At 33.9% G+C, this 15,228-nt stretch overlaps 1 protein-coding gene across 2 annotated transcripts in view; it reads right to left on the bottom strand.

Annotated features, from left to right (window-relative positions):
• Nucleotides 1-12,240, bottom strand: part of LOC114467296 (L-rhamnose-binding lectin SML-like) — a 30,749-nt gene extending 18,509 nt beyond the window's left edge. Inside the window, exons 1-9 of one of the 2 annotated variants that reach the window (XM_028453475.1) lie at nucleotides 12,131-12,240; nucleotides 12,023-12,055; nucleotides 11,862-11,924; nucleotides 11,623-11,755; nucleotides 4,695-4,804; nucleotides 3,402-3,446; nucleotides 3,189-3,321; nucleotides 2,069-2,172; nucleotides 1,877-1,960 (exon numbers count right to left, since the gene is read on the bottom strand). In XM_028453475.1, the coding sequence (XP_028309276.1) occupies nucleotides 1,917-1,960; nucleotides 2,069-2,172; nucleotides 3,189-3,321; nucleotides 3,402-3,446; nucleotides 4,695-4,804; nucleotides 11,623-11,755; nucleotides 11,862-11,924; nucleotides 12,023-12,055; nucleotides 12,131-12,158 (693 nt within the window). In that variant the 5' untranslated portion in view covers nucleotides 12,159-12,240 and the 3' untranslated portion in view covers nucleotides 1,877-1,916. Of the gene's footprint in view, nucleotides 1-1,422; nucleotides 1,961-2,068; nucleotides 2,173-3,188; nucleotides 3,322-3,401; nucleotides 3,447-4,694; nucleotides 4,805-11,622; nucleotides 11,756-11,861; nucleotides 11,925-12,022; nucleotides 12,056-12,130 lie in introns of those variants that run through there. The other variant, XM_028453474.1, reaches the window with a different exon arrangement.
• Between the last annotated feature and the right edge of the window lie 2,988 nt (nucleotides 12,241-15,228).

Here is a 15,228-nt window from a genome sequence, read left to right on the forward strand (position 1 = left end):
ATAGAGTTTTTACTGCCAAAATCTAATAAAACAGGTATTTAAAAAAAAAAAAAACCTTTGTTAAAAATTCTTTTAAACTTTTAACTCCCACGTTCATTTTTTAAAATCGTGAACTTTTTCTTTAACAACCATCTAAAGTGCTAAATATTAATATATATGTAACTAGGAAGCACTACATTAATATCAACAAATACGACGACATATGAAAGAACATCACAAATTGTCAACTTCACTATATTACAACCATTTAAACTGTAAACATCTCTTTAGTTTCATCAAGTATATTTGTTCAAAAACTCATAACGTCACTGATTGAGAAAACCCATTCATACCAGCAGATGTCAGTATTTCACCAAAACAGATTAATAGACATAGGCTGTGTTCGCAAACCACATACTACACACTACACACTCATTGAGTATATACTATATACTATATACATTCCCACTGAAGTATACTTACAAGTTTCGCAAGATTTATGAAAACATTTTAAAGGCAGGGTAGGTAATTTTTGAAAGCTAGCATTATTTTGAATGTAGCATCCTCCAAGGACTCTGCTGATTAACAAATTCATGATTTTATTTGTTATTAATCATTAATAGCCTCTGTAGGAAAATAACAACTCTTTACTTCATTTTTTTAATTTTTTTAAAAGCTATAGGGAGCCATTGCAAAAGAGTCAAAGAGCCACATGAGGCTCCAGAGCCACAGATTGCAGACCCCTGCCCTAGGGGCACACGTACCCCCATTTGAGAAACACATACATCCAGGTATTTCTTGCATGCTCTTTCCATACTATCTAATGTGATCACACTACATACTAATTTTGACTTAGTATGAGTAGAACATTAGCATAAGTAGAACATAAGTAGAACATTAGTTTAAGTAGTACGTTAGTATGAGTAGAACGTTAATGTGAGTAAGTAAGTCATTTATTTATAAAGCACTTTTAGCAGATAAAATCACAAAGTGCTGTATAGAGTTGTGGTAAAAATACAAGTGCAACATCATAATAAAATAATAAAACATGGGTGTATAAATACCATAAGAATAGCAACATTAAAGGATAATACATTTTTTAAATCCAGTTACCTAAAAGCTTTTCTGAAAAATGGTCAGTTTTTTAAAAGTGACCACACAGTTGAGCTCCCTGAGAGACTGGTGCAGGTTATTCCAGGTCTCCTCGGGTTTTAAATTTCGTTTTTGGGGTCTTTAGGAGACCCTGACCTGAAGACCGAACGCTTTGCCCTGATGAGTTGGGGAACAACAAGTCCGAGATATATTTAGGGGCCTGACCCTGTAACGCTAGGATTGTGAGAACTAATATTTGATATTTTATTCTAAACTTAACTGGAACCAGTGCAGAGTAGAACGAATGGGGGTGATGTGGGACGTTCTGGAAGCACTGGTTAAAAGTCTGGCAGCGTTCTGAACGATCTGGAGTCTGTTTAGGGTCGACTTATTAAAACAAGTAAAAAGAGAATTACAATAGTCAATACGGGATGATTTAAATGCGTAGTACGTTAGTATGAGTTGTACGATAGTATGAGATTTCGAACACATCCATATTTGTCTTTTTCTTCAAGTGTTCAGTGTTTTGTTCACTGTCACAAAATGGTTCTATAATGTGTTGGATTTGATATGTGCTCCTCTGTGTAGGTAGTCTGGAGTCATAGTCTGCTATCACCTCAGCTATAATATAATAACAATTATTATTATTATTATTTCTTTTGTTTTTTCGCAGCATCCACCAAGTAAAATGACTTGTATTGTCTAAAAACTATACTTGACAATAAAACAGATTGTGTTTGTGATTCTATGTCTATCCTAAGGTCCACACCATCAACCACTAATGGAATAAAGTCATGCCTCATACCCTGGAATGTACACTGTAAAAAAATCCAGAACTGATGATTTCATGTACTTTGTTTTAAGGTGTTGTCCAGCTTCGATAGAGGATCTGCAGAATAGACAAAACAGAACATACTCAGTTTACTTTTTTAAAGTTATTAGAGGGGTGAAATGCTCACAGAGGTGCTAAAAATACAACAAAAATATGAATACTCACATTCACAGATATAGGCCACCTCCAGATACTTGTACGTACGACCACACGGGTTCCCAAACACTGAGTTACTCACTTTGATCACACATTGGTTTTTACCGTTACAGCTGTAAATACAGAGTGGTAAATTCATATTATTATTAATATTAGGACCAACATGAGCAATATACAGAAATGTTGAGATTAAAGTCGAAATTTTGAAAATAAACTCTACGGAAGCTGACGATGGCCATTTCACCATATATGACAACAAACAGCAGAACCAGGGGTGTCAAACTCATTTTAGTTCAGGGGCCAAACACGGAGCAGTTTGATCTCAAGTGGGCCACAGATTTTATGCAATAATCATAACATTATTGTTCCCTAGTTTACACTTGTACGTATACATAAAATACAAAATATTTTAAAAACCAACCATAGCCAAACAATAAGTGACAGATATCAGTCCCGACAGGTTCTTCACTTTAAATTTTATTAGATTTGTGACCAAGTTTTGATTTAATTAAGGAAATTTGAAGCTTTTTGTAAAAAATTAGAGGTTTTTTTTAACAGTTTAACATTAAAAATGATTGCAATCACTGTGTTAAAAGCCTCAGGAATACTGTGAGTTTCATTTACACAATGATTCAAGTTTACTGCGGGCCAAATTGGATGCTCCGAAGGGCCAGATTTTGCCCTCGGGCCATGAGTTTGACACATTTGTTAAGTTCTGAAACTCTTAAAAAAAAAATGAAAAAATAACCACATCTTTAAAAGTGTTTTATAAAAACAAAGTTCTATCAAATTCCAGCTGAAATACATTGAGGAGTGAGGTAGTATAACCAGGTCTGATGGTGCGTTCACTGACACCTAGTGACCGGGAGTTTACTTCACGTGCTTTGCATATGTTAGGGTAAAACAAAAAACGTGTTTTGGATGGATCTGATAATCGCACTGTGAAATATTGCGATATATCACCGAATCAATTTTTTCTTACACCCTAAAGCGGTAGTTTCTTTCTTGGTTATTATGTTCCACGCACTGTAAAAACATAGCAACCATAGATTAGTTTGTGTAGAAGATAAATGAATGGGAGTTTATACTTTTACCACGTCATATTTTAGTGATACATTTATTTTCTTACCTCCTCGGAACGATGTCGGCGGTTTGTGAACAGTAAACGTCTCTAATGGAAAAGTTTGGTTTCCTGAATGAACACGTGGTTTTATCTCGTCGACCGTAATCAGCACCGTAGACATGAATGACCTGCCCTTCATCTGGGAAAAAAGTAGGATATGATTTATGGCAGTGATTAGAAGAACAGAGTTATTAATGTTGTGATGTAATGTAATCTTACCACATGAAAGGTACATCTCAGAGTCCTCACACACAACTTCAGTCACTACAAAGGAGAATAAATGAAATATATTACAGTAGGATTACATTAACAGATTTTCATCATCGTTTTGGTCAACTGCATTTTTTAAAGCGACAAAACGAGACTATGACGACTTATGAATGAAAACCATATGCAAATATATTGATATTTTCATCAACTATAATAAAAACTAAACTATAATTTTGTCACATGGGACAAGATCCAATCAGAGCTCATGATATGATCATGTTGTCTTATTGTTAATTAATTAAAGCTTTAAATCAGTGTTTTTCAACCTTGGGGTCGCCTGAAATTTAAATAGGGTCGCCTAAAGTGTCTAGTAATAAATAGAAATAAATAAATACATTTATATTATAATTTACATAATGTATTACATTTATATAATATAGTATATTATTATGACATTATTATATTATAATTATTATTATTATAATATTACATTATGATGAATATTATAATCATTATAATAATAGTATAATATATTATATTTATATATACATGTATAATTTAATTGATATAACAATCTATATATCATACATTTTAAAACTAGACAAAATTTTAAATAACTGAATTCTATACTTTTACTTTCTCAAATATCCAAACAATAAAGGTAAAATTTTTGTAGTTCAAATTAAATGGAATTTAAATAAAATAAGAAAAAAAAGAAAAAGGAAAAAAAAAAAATCTTCTCACTTTGTATTTGTTACACATCATAACAAACACGATCAAAAAATAATTATAAAAGGGAAAAACAGTCTTTGGGGTCGTCCAGAATTTATTGATACCAAAATGGGGTCAAAGTCCAAAAAAGGTTGGAAACCACTGCTTTAAATAATTAATAAACTTCTATGTTTTACTGTATATATTTTAGTCGCCTATATCTGTAACAAATTTGGTCGACTTAAATATGAATGTTATTTTGTTGACTTAAACTAGACTATAACTCAGAGGTAAAAAATCTCTCTTTTTTTTAATAATTTTCTTTTTATTCGAACTTGATATATATTTAAGAAAGTATAGCATACAGTTATTTGATATCTATTGTGTATGATATGTATTTGAAAAATAATAATAATTTAAAAAATTGTTAACAATTGAATTTTAATCAATTTTTTGCATACATTTTTTATTTTTATTTTTTAAAGCAATTACTAGACATTTCAGGCAATTTTAATTCCAGGCGACACCATATGGGGTCTCGACCCCAAGGTTGAGTCTGTGTGTGTGTGTGTAGGTGGTATTGTCACTAACTTGCTGGGACACAGGTGTATTGGGTCTCCAGGTATTTGGAGGTTCTTCTGCACGGGTCAAAAAGTTGAACATCTTTCATGGACAGTTCACACGTCTTCTTTCCATCACATCTGCACAAATAAATAGTCAGAGCATCTTTAAAAAAGGAAAAAAACCTCAACTATTATGATTTTTATCCACTGATGATGTGAGAAAAAAACGTTTACATCTACCAACATCTACCCTCAGTTGACTGTTATAAAGGGAGCACATCTTATAACTAGAGGTGGGACTCTATTACAAAAATCTATCTAATTAATTACAGACTTTGTCATTAATTATTCTTGATTAATCTAAATTAATCTCATGACTGTATTTGACACAAATAGCAACATTTTTTTCCCATTTAAATTGATTTTTGTGTATAACTCAATGAAAGAAAACAATAAATGAGTGTTTATTATTTCCATCATTGAGTGCTAACACATGTATTTTATTTGTTTATTTAGTACAATACTTAGTGTAAATGTGCCAGATTTAGCCATGATCTTCTTTCCATCCATAATCCTCATACATTTAAGACAATGACAATAAAAGATACAGACATGGACATGTCAACATTATGTAACACCAACCGAAACAATTTCTTATTAATAAAACTTCTATAGACGATCACATGACTAATTTGTTTTTAACTTTTATTTATTTTTTTTTTACTACAAAGCTGGATTTGCTCTTATCATGGTGACTTTGGCATTTATTCGGTGTGTGCTGTACTACAAAGCTGGCTAACGTCATGGTCTGAGTTTACCTCGTACTGAGATCGATTATGAGCATGCGCACTTTTGGAAAATGAATTTTTGCTAGTTCCGCTGTGAGTTTGGCTACTTCAGAATAGACTTTAAAGTTCTGCTGCTGCTGGTGTATAGATGTGTGAATGGGTTTGGTCCAGAATACATCAATGAGATGTTAGTCAGGTATGAACCCAGCAGGTCTCTCAGATCTATGGACACAGGTCAGATAGTGGAGCCCAGAGCTCACAGTAACCACGGTGATGCTGCTTTTAGTTGTTATGCTACAAAGAAGTGGAACAAACTGTGAACATTTTTAAATCAAAGTTAAAGACACTCTTTTTCTCTATGATTGAAAGGGAGATTTTTGGTCATGCTGTTGTTGATGTAATGTGTTTGCTGATGATTTTACTGATGATTTTAAATGTTCTTCATGATTTTACGCTGTTGAATGTTGCCTTGTGTAGGAAATGTGCTTCTGCCGTGTTGAGATTGAAAATTAAATTTCAAAGCGAGGTGTTTGTATAAAAAATATATGCTTTTTAATTTATTCTTATTTATTATTTAGTTTTTATTATTATTATTATTACATGTATAGTGTGTGGATAAAAATAAAGCACATGTTGGAATATACTTTTTAAGAATGTATTCTTCCTTTCACTAATTTCACCATGGCAAGATCAGTATGACAATCTAAGAGACAACAACTGTCAACAACTTGAGTAAGTAATAGCGTCTCATGCAGCAATCTCGTTACGAATAGGAATAGTTTATTTTCCAAAAAACATGATTATAATAAACAATAGTTAACCTAATGTAACTTGAAAGTGTCTATTTTTACGGTTGCCGTATGGACAAGCCCCGGTGCTATTGGTACGGTTACCGAAGTACAAGTACGTAGTATCTTTGGTTTAGGGTTAGGATATAACCCAATATCGTAACAATTTTTAGGTTTATAGTTAGGTTTAGTTTTAGTCACTTGACCTAAACTGGGCAAATAGGGGCGCTGCGTACGTTTAGAATGTTGGTATTAGGGATGTAACGATTAATCGTAAGGCAGTTAAAAATCGATTCATAGGTACCACGGTTCACATCGATGCTCTGAAAATTGAATCGCAGTACATTTTTTAAACAGCAGAGGGCGCTATATATTAATCCTTCCAGAAGCGGACGTGACGGGCGGAATCTGCTACTATTTTCTTTCTGGCCGCCATTTACTGTTAAACATGCTCATAAATGATTCTTTACTCCTTTAGCACCGAAAATAAAATCTGTAATATTACGTGAATATCTGTAAAAGTCACGTTTTTCTATTAGCTCTGTCTGCTAGCATAGCTTCTCTTCTTCACTGGTGGAATAACTGCATGCCAACCGACCACTGGGTTACCTCTGCTGGTCTAAACAAATATCTGACGTAAATACAGTAAAATGACTGTTTTTTTTTTGTTGTTCTTTTTAAAGTCCAATTGTTAAGGCACAAAATACATTTTCAGTTGCACTTTTAAAAAGAAAAAGAACTATTATGCAGTTTTGAATTGTTTACTATAGAAACAGAATTTAAATTAATAGGTTTCTTCTTCATTTGTATTATTCCTTTATTTATTTCATTCAAGATTTATTTTTAGTTAAATTGCATCATTTTGCATAGTTTATCAAGGGATTCTTTTGACAATGAAAAATAAAAGGAAAATAGTACAGTATTTTCCCCAAAAAAATAAAGGATTATTTTTCAGTCATTTGTCTACAGTCCCATTTTGTAAAATAAATCGTGAGAAAATCGTATCGTGAACCCAGTATTGTGAATCGAATCGTATCGGGAGTTGAGTGAATCGTTACATCCCTAGTTGGTATATTAATACGGCAACCGTATGGATCATATAAATTATCAATCTGATCAAATACATTGCAAAATATAACTAATGTAACTTTACAATAATAAGCTGTTGTATTCATCTAAATCTGATCATGACAATCATATTTTTTTATCATTGGTTGATTTTTTTTAAATCAGTACAGTAATCTTTGTGTATGGCTAATCCAGCACGGGTACAATCTCAGTACATAACAGTCACGTACTGAGATTGTAAGAGAATCTCAGTATGGAGGTAAACTCAGACCATGACAGTGGGTTAAATCACCATGGTAATGTAGGCTGTTCATCAGTGTTATGGGTGTACCAGGAACCCGTGCAACTAAAAAGGTTCTGCGCTGCTTGGAGTGAAAAACAAATATTTTTTTAGTGCGTTATTTGTCTGTAATTAATTGATGGCAATTAACGCGTTACAGTCTCAGCCCTACACGTAACATGCACCAAACCCAGAATGTAGAGCTAGATTACACTTTAGTCATTCTGACCACAGCCAACGCCCTCCTGAGCCACGATTGAGATGAATTATGCACAGAAAGAATATGGAGTTATGCATCAACCTGATGATGTCACTGGAAAAATGCATGCGTGTTATTGACTTTAACTTTAAAAAAAGAAAAATTAAACAAATCAATAAATAAAATACAGACAGAAAATGTCTGACCTTGTCAGTTTTTGCACAAATCCTGGTAACTGACTCTATATTTGTAACACACTAAAACAAACATGATTAAAACATTTATTCTGGAAGGAGAAAAAAAAGGATTTGGGGTCGCCAGAAATGTGTGATATAAAAATGGGGTTAGGATCCAAAAAAGGTTGATAACGACTGGAGTAAAGATCAATGTCAGACCTGTAATTCTGATTTGGTGTGAATCTTCAGAGGTCAGGTTTGAGTGTGACATGTGCAGTACTGTTATATTCTTTATAATATGTCAAAAATACAGCACAATCACTAAAAAGGTATTGTAGAAAAATCCTAACAAATACTCTCAAAATGCAAATTCTGCGATTGCACAGGAAGTTGTTCCCAAAGGTGATACACATTATTTCCTTTCTGCTGGTGATTTAGTTCATTCCGACTGTCTATTAACTGTATTTGTTTGTAAATGCACCTCAGCACAGCAGTAAATGTTGTTATTGACTTCGTGTAAAAGCCCAGAAACTGACCTCGTGTGTTTTTTACAGGGCGTGGCCTTGTTACTATGTGCCCTTAGTCAGCTGGGAGGGGCTCTTAATATACTGTAGGACCATCTAGACTATAACCTGTTATTATTACAACTATCATGACTCAGTTTGCATTAATCACATTCCAAACTAAATACATTCTGTTCAGGTTTTCTGGCACATTTAGGTTTGATTTAAAAAGGAATTGTTTTAAATAACCATGAAATATTAACTGAAATAACTTTTAGCAGCACAAAAACATTTTTAATATTGAACGTTTTTAAACCCAAACAAACTGCGACACAGTGACGTCATGAACCTGTGGCCCGGAGCTGGAAGTACCGCGCTCAATACCGAGAGGGGGCCGAAATCTTAAAATTAAAATGAACGTTTTGCAACACCAAATTACTCCTAAATAATGCACGCACACACGTGGGGTATTTGGAAGCAGTTGACAACGTTTCAGGTCGAATAGACACAGCGTCGGGGAGAAATTCGCTCTACAAACACACACACACGCAGACCTTTCTTGCTTTTATAGGTAGATAGGTAGATGGTAAATGAGTAAGAACATTAGAACAGTTCAAACACTATTCCTGAAAATAGAAAATGTGAAAAAGTGTGCGGGGATTTACTCCATTTTTGGTCATTTTGTGAACTACCCTATAATGTATAAACATAAAAAGGAAGAGATTAAATCTTGCACAATTGGAACTTAATTTATTTTTCCACATCTGTATAAAATTAAAGGTTTGTCAAAATTCACAATTCTTTTTTTTAAAAAATAAAATAACACTGTAAGTATAGATACAGTATATTTATGAACTCTAAAACTGAGAAAATAACCTCCATTCAATGCTGTTTTGGCACCGTTCATTACGTTTAATCTGATTGGTCGGCTACGATGTGATGCATTTGATTGTAGTCTGGTCATTTCATTTTTTTGTAGTTTCACAATGTCTGTTGATCAATTTAAAAAAAAATAATAATTTGGTGTAGAAATGTAACGTATTACTTTACTTTTTTTAAAACGTACTTAAGTACAAGTAAAATCATTGATTTAGACAATTTACCCATAAAAGCAACTCAATTACAGTAATATTTTCATCTCTGACCATCTGTATATATTCTATTATCACAGACATTTTTAAACACATTATTATTTGCAGAGCTGTGCTAAATTCATGGAGATAGAATAGAATAAAATAAACTTATATTGATCCCCATAAGGGAAATTCACACGTTGCAGCAACACCATAGAATAGCCAAAGTAAAGAGTAAGAACAAAAATAAATACCAACTTAGGATAATAGTGCAAATATACAACTGTGAGACGGACATAAATTAGAAAAAGATCAAAAATAAAACACGTTTAAATAAAATTTAAAACAAAGTCAAACCAATGAAACCAGCGCTCCACATCCCATGAGCAATGAGCAGATTAACGTGCAGCGTAAAGGATGGTAAACTGCCTGGTTGTCCCAAGTTAATGTTCATTAGCATCAATTATAATGCTGTGATTCAGCGCCATTGCCTCGGGGCATTGGTGGCATGGTAATGATAATAAAACAAATATTCCTCTACTAGTGTGTTTCTAAATAGTTAACAACCCTCATTAAGACCACATGATTGGAAAACAATGACGTGGAACTGGGCACAGCAGATAGGTGTGTCCCCTGACTTTTTAAAGTATGGAAAATGATGGAGTGTTGTTGTTGGGTTAAAACCCTAAATCACCCTGGGCTGGACAGCAATTGTTTCACACCGTTTACAGGTGGAATGTAGTTTATCAGGATGTTCAAATGTGGCCCATGAGCTTAAAAATGTACAGAAATTACACTATTTATGAATGAAAACAATGAATTTAGAATTTCCCAAGTACTTGGGACAAACTATGCCAACTAATCATATACATTGTAAATACAAATACACAAATGGACAACAGAGATGCACAAAATGCAATCATAACTACTAAAACAACAACCAACCTATGACAGAAAAAATGTACAATAAAAACTCTTTGTTCTTTCCTGCGTTAATGCTCAGATTGATCATTATTCTAAATGTTGACATGAATGTTGATAATGTGGCTCTTTGATCAAACCCCCGCTGCGATAGAAGTTGCCCACTTCTGCACTAAGCACTCAATGAGTATATACTGTCTACTATAAACTACTGTATTAGTATGATTAGTATATATACTTCTCAGTTTCCCAAGATGCATTTGTGCTGATTCTCCACCTTTGAAAGTTCTGAAAACATTTGAAGTAGAATATCAACATGTGCTCATTTGATCCATAAAACTCACTGAAACACATTTCATGCTGACATTTCAGAGATTTTCTGAGACCCTCCATTGTGCAACTGACAAAACTTTGGGTTCATTTCAAAACAAGAGCTCTATTTACAAAAGGGTAAAAAACAAAAAAACAAAAACTAATGGAAGTCAAGAAGAGATGCTTTTGTTTTGAAAAGGTTATTTGATTTTTAGTTTGAAGGCGATCCCAGGACCATTTTACGTTTCACTCGTGATGCATCATGGGACAGTTGAGTATGACCAGTGTGCCCACTGGGCATATTTCAATAATGTCCCCGTAGAACAGTGGTTCTCAACTGGTGGGTCCGGACCTGTACTGGGTGGGTCGCAGACAGCTGGTCAAAAATAAATAAAAATACTTAATGTCTCTCATGTTGGACTTGTCTTTTATTTTGAAAGAAACCTTTCTTTTGACAGGCATGCTTTGAAATGCATGTTGCACAGGAAAATATATGGCGTTATGTTTTATTAAAGATTATATACTGTATGTGTTTTCAACAGCTGTTTTTGAAAAACTAAATTTGGTTGGTCGCGATTATTGATCGTGGCAAAATGTGGCTCCCAGGGTGAGACCAGCTAAGAAGTCCTGCTGTAGTTTACGTCCTGATATTTCAATCTTTCCATACTATCTAATGTGAACGCACTACATACATATTTTGACGTCAGATTGAGTATGAGTAACATCAGTTTTAATGCCTCCCTGTATATCAGGTCAAGAGTCTCAATTTAAGATTATTTTCTTAATTGTAGTTATTAAAAACTAAAATATAGCTCTAATTCCTTCTGTTAGGAAATACTGTAACTTACCTGTTTTTGAGAAGTTCAGTTGTGCCACTGAGAGAACAAAAAAAGATTCGTGACCATATCGGTATTCCTTCCTTGCACGTCTCTGTATTTGTGCGTCCATACATCGCTGAGTTAACCTGGATCACCCCAAAATCTGGTGAACAGCAAGAAAAAAAACAAGTTTGTAACACAAATGAATAAATAAACGTATACATAATAGCACAATATTTAATGCATTAGTCAGGAAATGTTCATCTTACCACACTGCATGTTTTGGACATTGGATTTGTCATCACAGGTGATGACGGTGTTTGCAGAAGAATCTAAAACAACAAATATTAGCATAAAAATAAAGGCCATTACATGTGCATATACTACTGCATACAATATATGACATAAATAAAGCAATGGTGAAACTTACCCCAAACTAAAAGCAAACAAACTGCACCAAGCACTGAAACAGAAGAATCACCAAAGGTGTTTATTCTAATCCTCACACGTCTGAATGTCTTTCATTTGAAACACTTACACAGTGTTGAGCTGAGGCTGGAGGTCATCGTGGCAGCAGCTTCCACTGAGGTCAGGAACGCAAATGCACAAACGCTCTCATTGGTTCTACACGACGCTTAAAAGAGGCTTAGCTCATCTAAACCTGTTCAATTATCTTTATTAAAAAAAAATGCAAACCAACACCTAGAAAGCGTCACCACAATCAAGCTGTTAATAATAGCTGCATGTGGACAGTTAGTTATGCTTTGCACTCAGGAGAAATTCTTCTGAATGTAGTAATTATGGCACAAAAAGAAAGTAATAGTACTGAAAAAGGTTTTATTTTGCAGACACACCCTTGTTTTTGCATTTTTCACTCCTGAAACTCAGTTTGTACCAATTATTGGAAATTTGTTCCCAAACTTTTTCTTTAGGTCATGTGACTATGACTAAATGTTTGTTTTTGATAATGTTTATTATACTACGTTACACATAAAGAGTAGCATGTATTAATGCACAATAGTGACAATATGCAACAGCTTAGATATTTTTATATTGCACTTTATTTTCACTATATATATATTATATTTGAAAAAGTGAAAGTATAGAAATACAATTGTTTGCTTGCATGAGGTGTTTTAAGTTGAAAAATAAAAATAAGAGCTCTCTTCCTCTTCCTGCACTGAATCTATTTATGTGATATTATGTATGTTTTTAATTGTGCAAAAAGATCAATAAAAATTCAAAAAAATATATTTATTTTTTTAGATATGATATAATTTTTATTTTATCCCTGACATTCCAGGTGACCCCCACATGAGTCACGACTCCAAGGTTGAAAAGCCCTGCTTTAAGGACACTGCTGCTATTTAAAAAAATATTTTTTAATGTTTTTTTTTTAAATGAAAAAAAAAAAATTAAAATTAATATTTTTTCAATGTGACATTTCAGGCAACCCCCCAGATTGAAAAACCCTGCCCTATTGAGTGTAGAAAGTATATATATATATATCGTACATCGTGCAAATGCATTAAGTAAAAAAAAAAACAGAGATAATTGGACCATTTTCGGGATCTTCAAAGTTAACCTCCAGCTGTAATCGGGCGCTAGGGTGGGGTACACCCTGGACAGGGCACCAGGTTGAATTTGGGGAAATTACTTGGAAAAATTGGTCAGATTACAATAAAATTTTGAGTTCTTTTAACAATTTGAGATTTAAACAAATGGCTGCCATCATGTGATACAGTATAAAAACTGGAAAACTGAGCTCTGCAGATATTGTGGATTTAAACAGATTTTTTTGCATTTGGAGGAGCTGAGATACAGTATCTACCACTAAATTAGTTTTTAGTTTACAAAATGTTCCATGCTTTTCTTTAATTTTTACTTTATCATACGGGCCGAATTTGACGCTTTAAAGGGTCAGATTTGGTCCCCGGGCCTTGAGTTTGACACGTGGCGTAGATTGAGTTCTGTAGTGAGAGAATTTAATCTTTGCAGATGTTGTTGTCCTCCTTCCAAGTACTTTCATACAACAAATTATCTATATTTAATCCTTACACAGACAATTGTTTTTAAGCATTGACATTTAGATGGGTTTTTTTCACACATCTCCTATTATTAGGAGTCAGAAAACAAAAAGGTTTAAAGGTTAATGATGGTTTGCTTCTCTATCATTATAGGCGCCAAAAGCTTGAGTCATAACTGGGCGTTACATAATGATATAGAACAAACTGAATGTAAGAGAAATGTTGCAGATCTAGATAACATTTGTCTTTGTGTATATGTATTCGTGTGCCATTTTAACCATTTTAGGACAACATGCTGTAGTGTGTCCTTTTAAAATGTGTCTTTGTTTTGAACTGTTGCATTGTTGAGCAGACATATATAGTGATTTAAGTGAGAGTTTATGGATAAATAATAACAACAACATGGTCTATCAAACCAAAACAACTTCCACACCATCAGCAAACACGTTCCCTTTTTGATTGGCAAAGAAAAAGGTCATAATAATATATGTATACTGTATATCTTTATTTCTCTCCCATTTCTGCACTTAAAATTGCTTGATATTAAAAGTTCTGTAAAAGTTAGATTCTAGTGAACGGAGTTAGTTCACCTCTTTTGTTCCTAATGAAGACTATAGCTGGGCCGCGTACGTCACGCTCTGTGACGTGCATTTGTGGAAAAAGTGTTTCCATGGCACTTTCTGTGACACATTTCAATATGGAAACATCTGAAATACCTCCTCGTGAAAGCGTTTTAGCAATATTTGAGGCTTTTTTCACAAAATTCTGGTGTTTCCATTAGTAGTTTTTATTGCGCTATTTATATTTTGCGCAATTCCAAGCATAATAGAAACGCAGCTTATGACTAATGCAGCAAAAACATCACTACGATACATAAATGCTCAGTAAAGTACAGCACCCTAACTACAGCTGTGAGAATCACACTAAAAATGATGCTGATACTCCTTTTATTGCCTGTAGTAGACTTTCAAAGTAAAATGTATGTTTACGTTTACCGGACAACAGTCACGGCATAGTGTCATTGTATTTCTCAGTAAACATGTATGACTACAGGGTTAACTAAGGAGGGTGTAACTGTGTGTTTTTGTCTTGCTTTGTGGACCGTCTGGGCCTCTCTGCGGAGGATTTTGCCCCCACGACGCAGACCTAGATAAGTGGCAGACAATGGAACGGAACAAACAAAAATCTGCTAATAATAGAAGCATAAACCTTTCCATTGCTATGCAGATGATACACAGCTTTATCTCTCAATTAAATCAGACAAAACTCATCAGTTATTAAAACTCCAGGCTTGTCTTAATGACATCACATCCTGGATGAGCCGTGACTTTCTCCTTCTTAACCAGGATAAAACCAAAGGGATTTTATTTGGTCCAAAACACCTCAGAGAGAAATTATCAGAGCAAATAGTGTCTCTGGATGACATCACTCTGTCACCCAGCACCACAATAAAAAACTTAGGCGTTATCTTTGATAGTGACTCATCCTTTAATTCTCATATTAAACAAATCACAAGGACAGCCTTCTTCCACCTCCGTAATATCTCTAAAATCAGGAATATCTTGGCCCAGAGTGATGCTGAAAAACTCATCAATGCATTTGTTACATC

This window comes from Gouania willdenowi, chromosome 7 (genome assembly GCF_900634775.1).
Source record: "Gouania willdenowi chromosome 7, fGouWil2.1, whole genome shotgun sequence".
NCBI lineage: Eukaryota > Metazoa > Chordata > Actinopteri > Blenniiformes > Gobiesocidae > Gouania > Gouania willdenowi.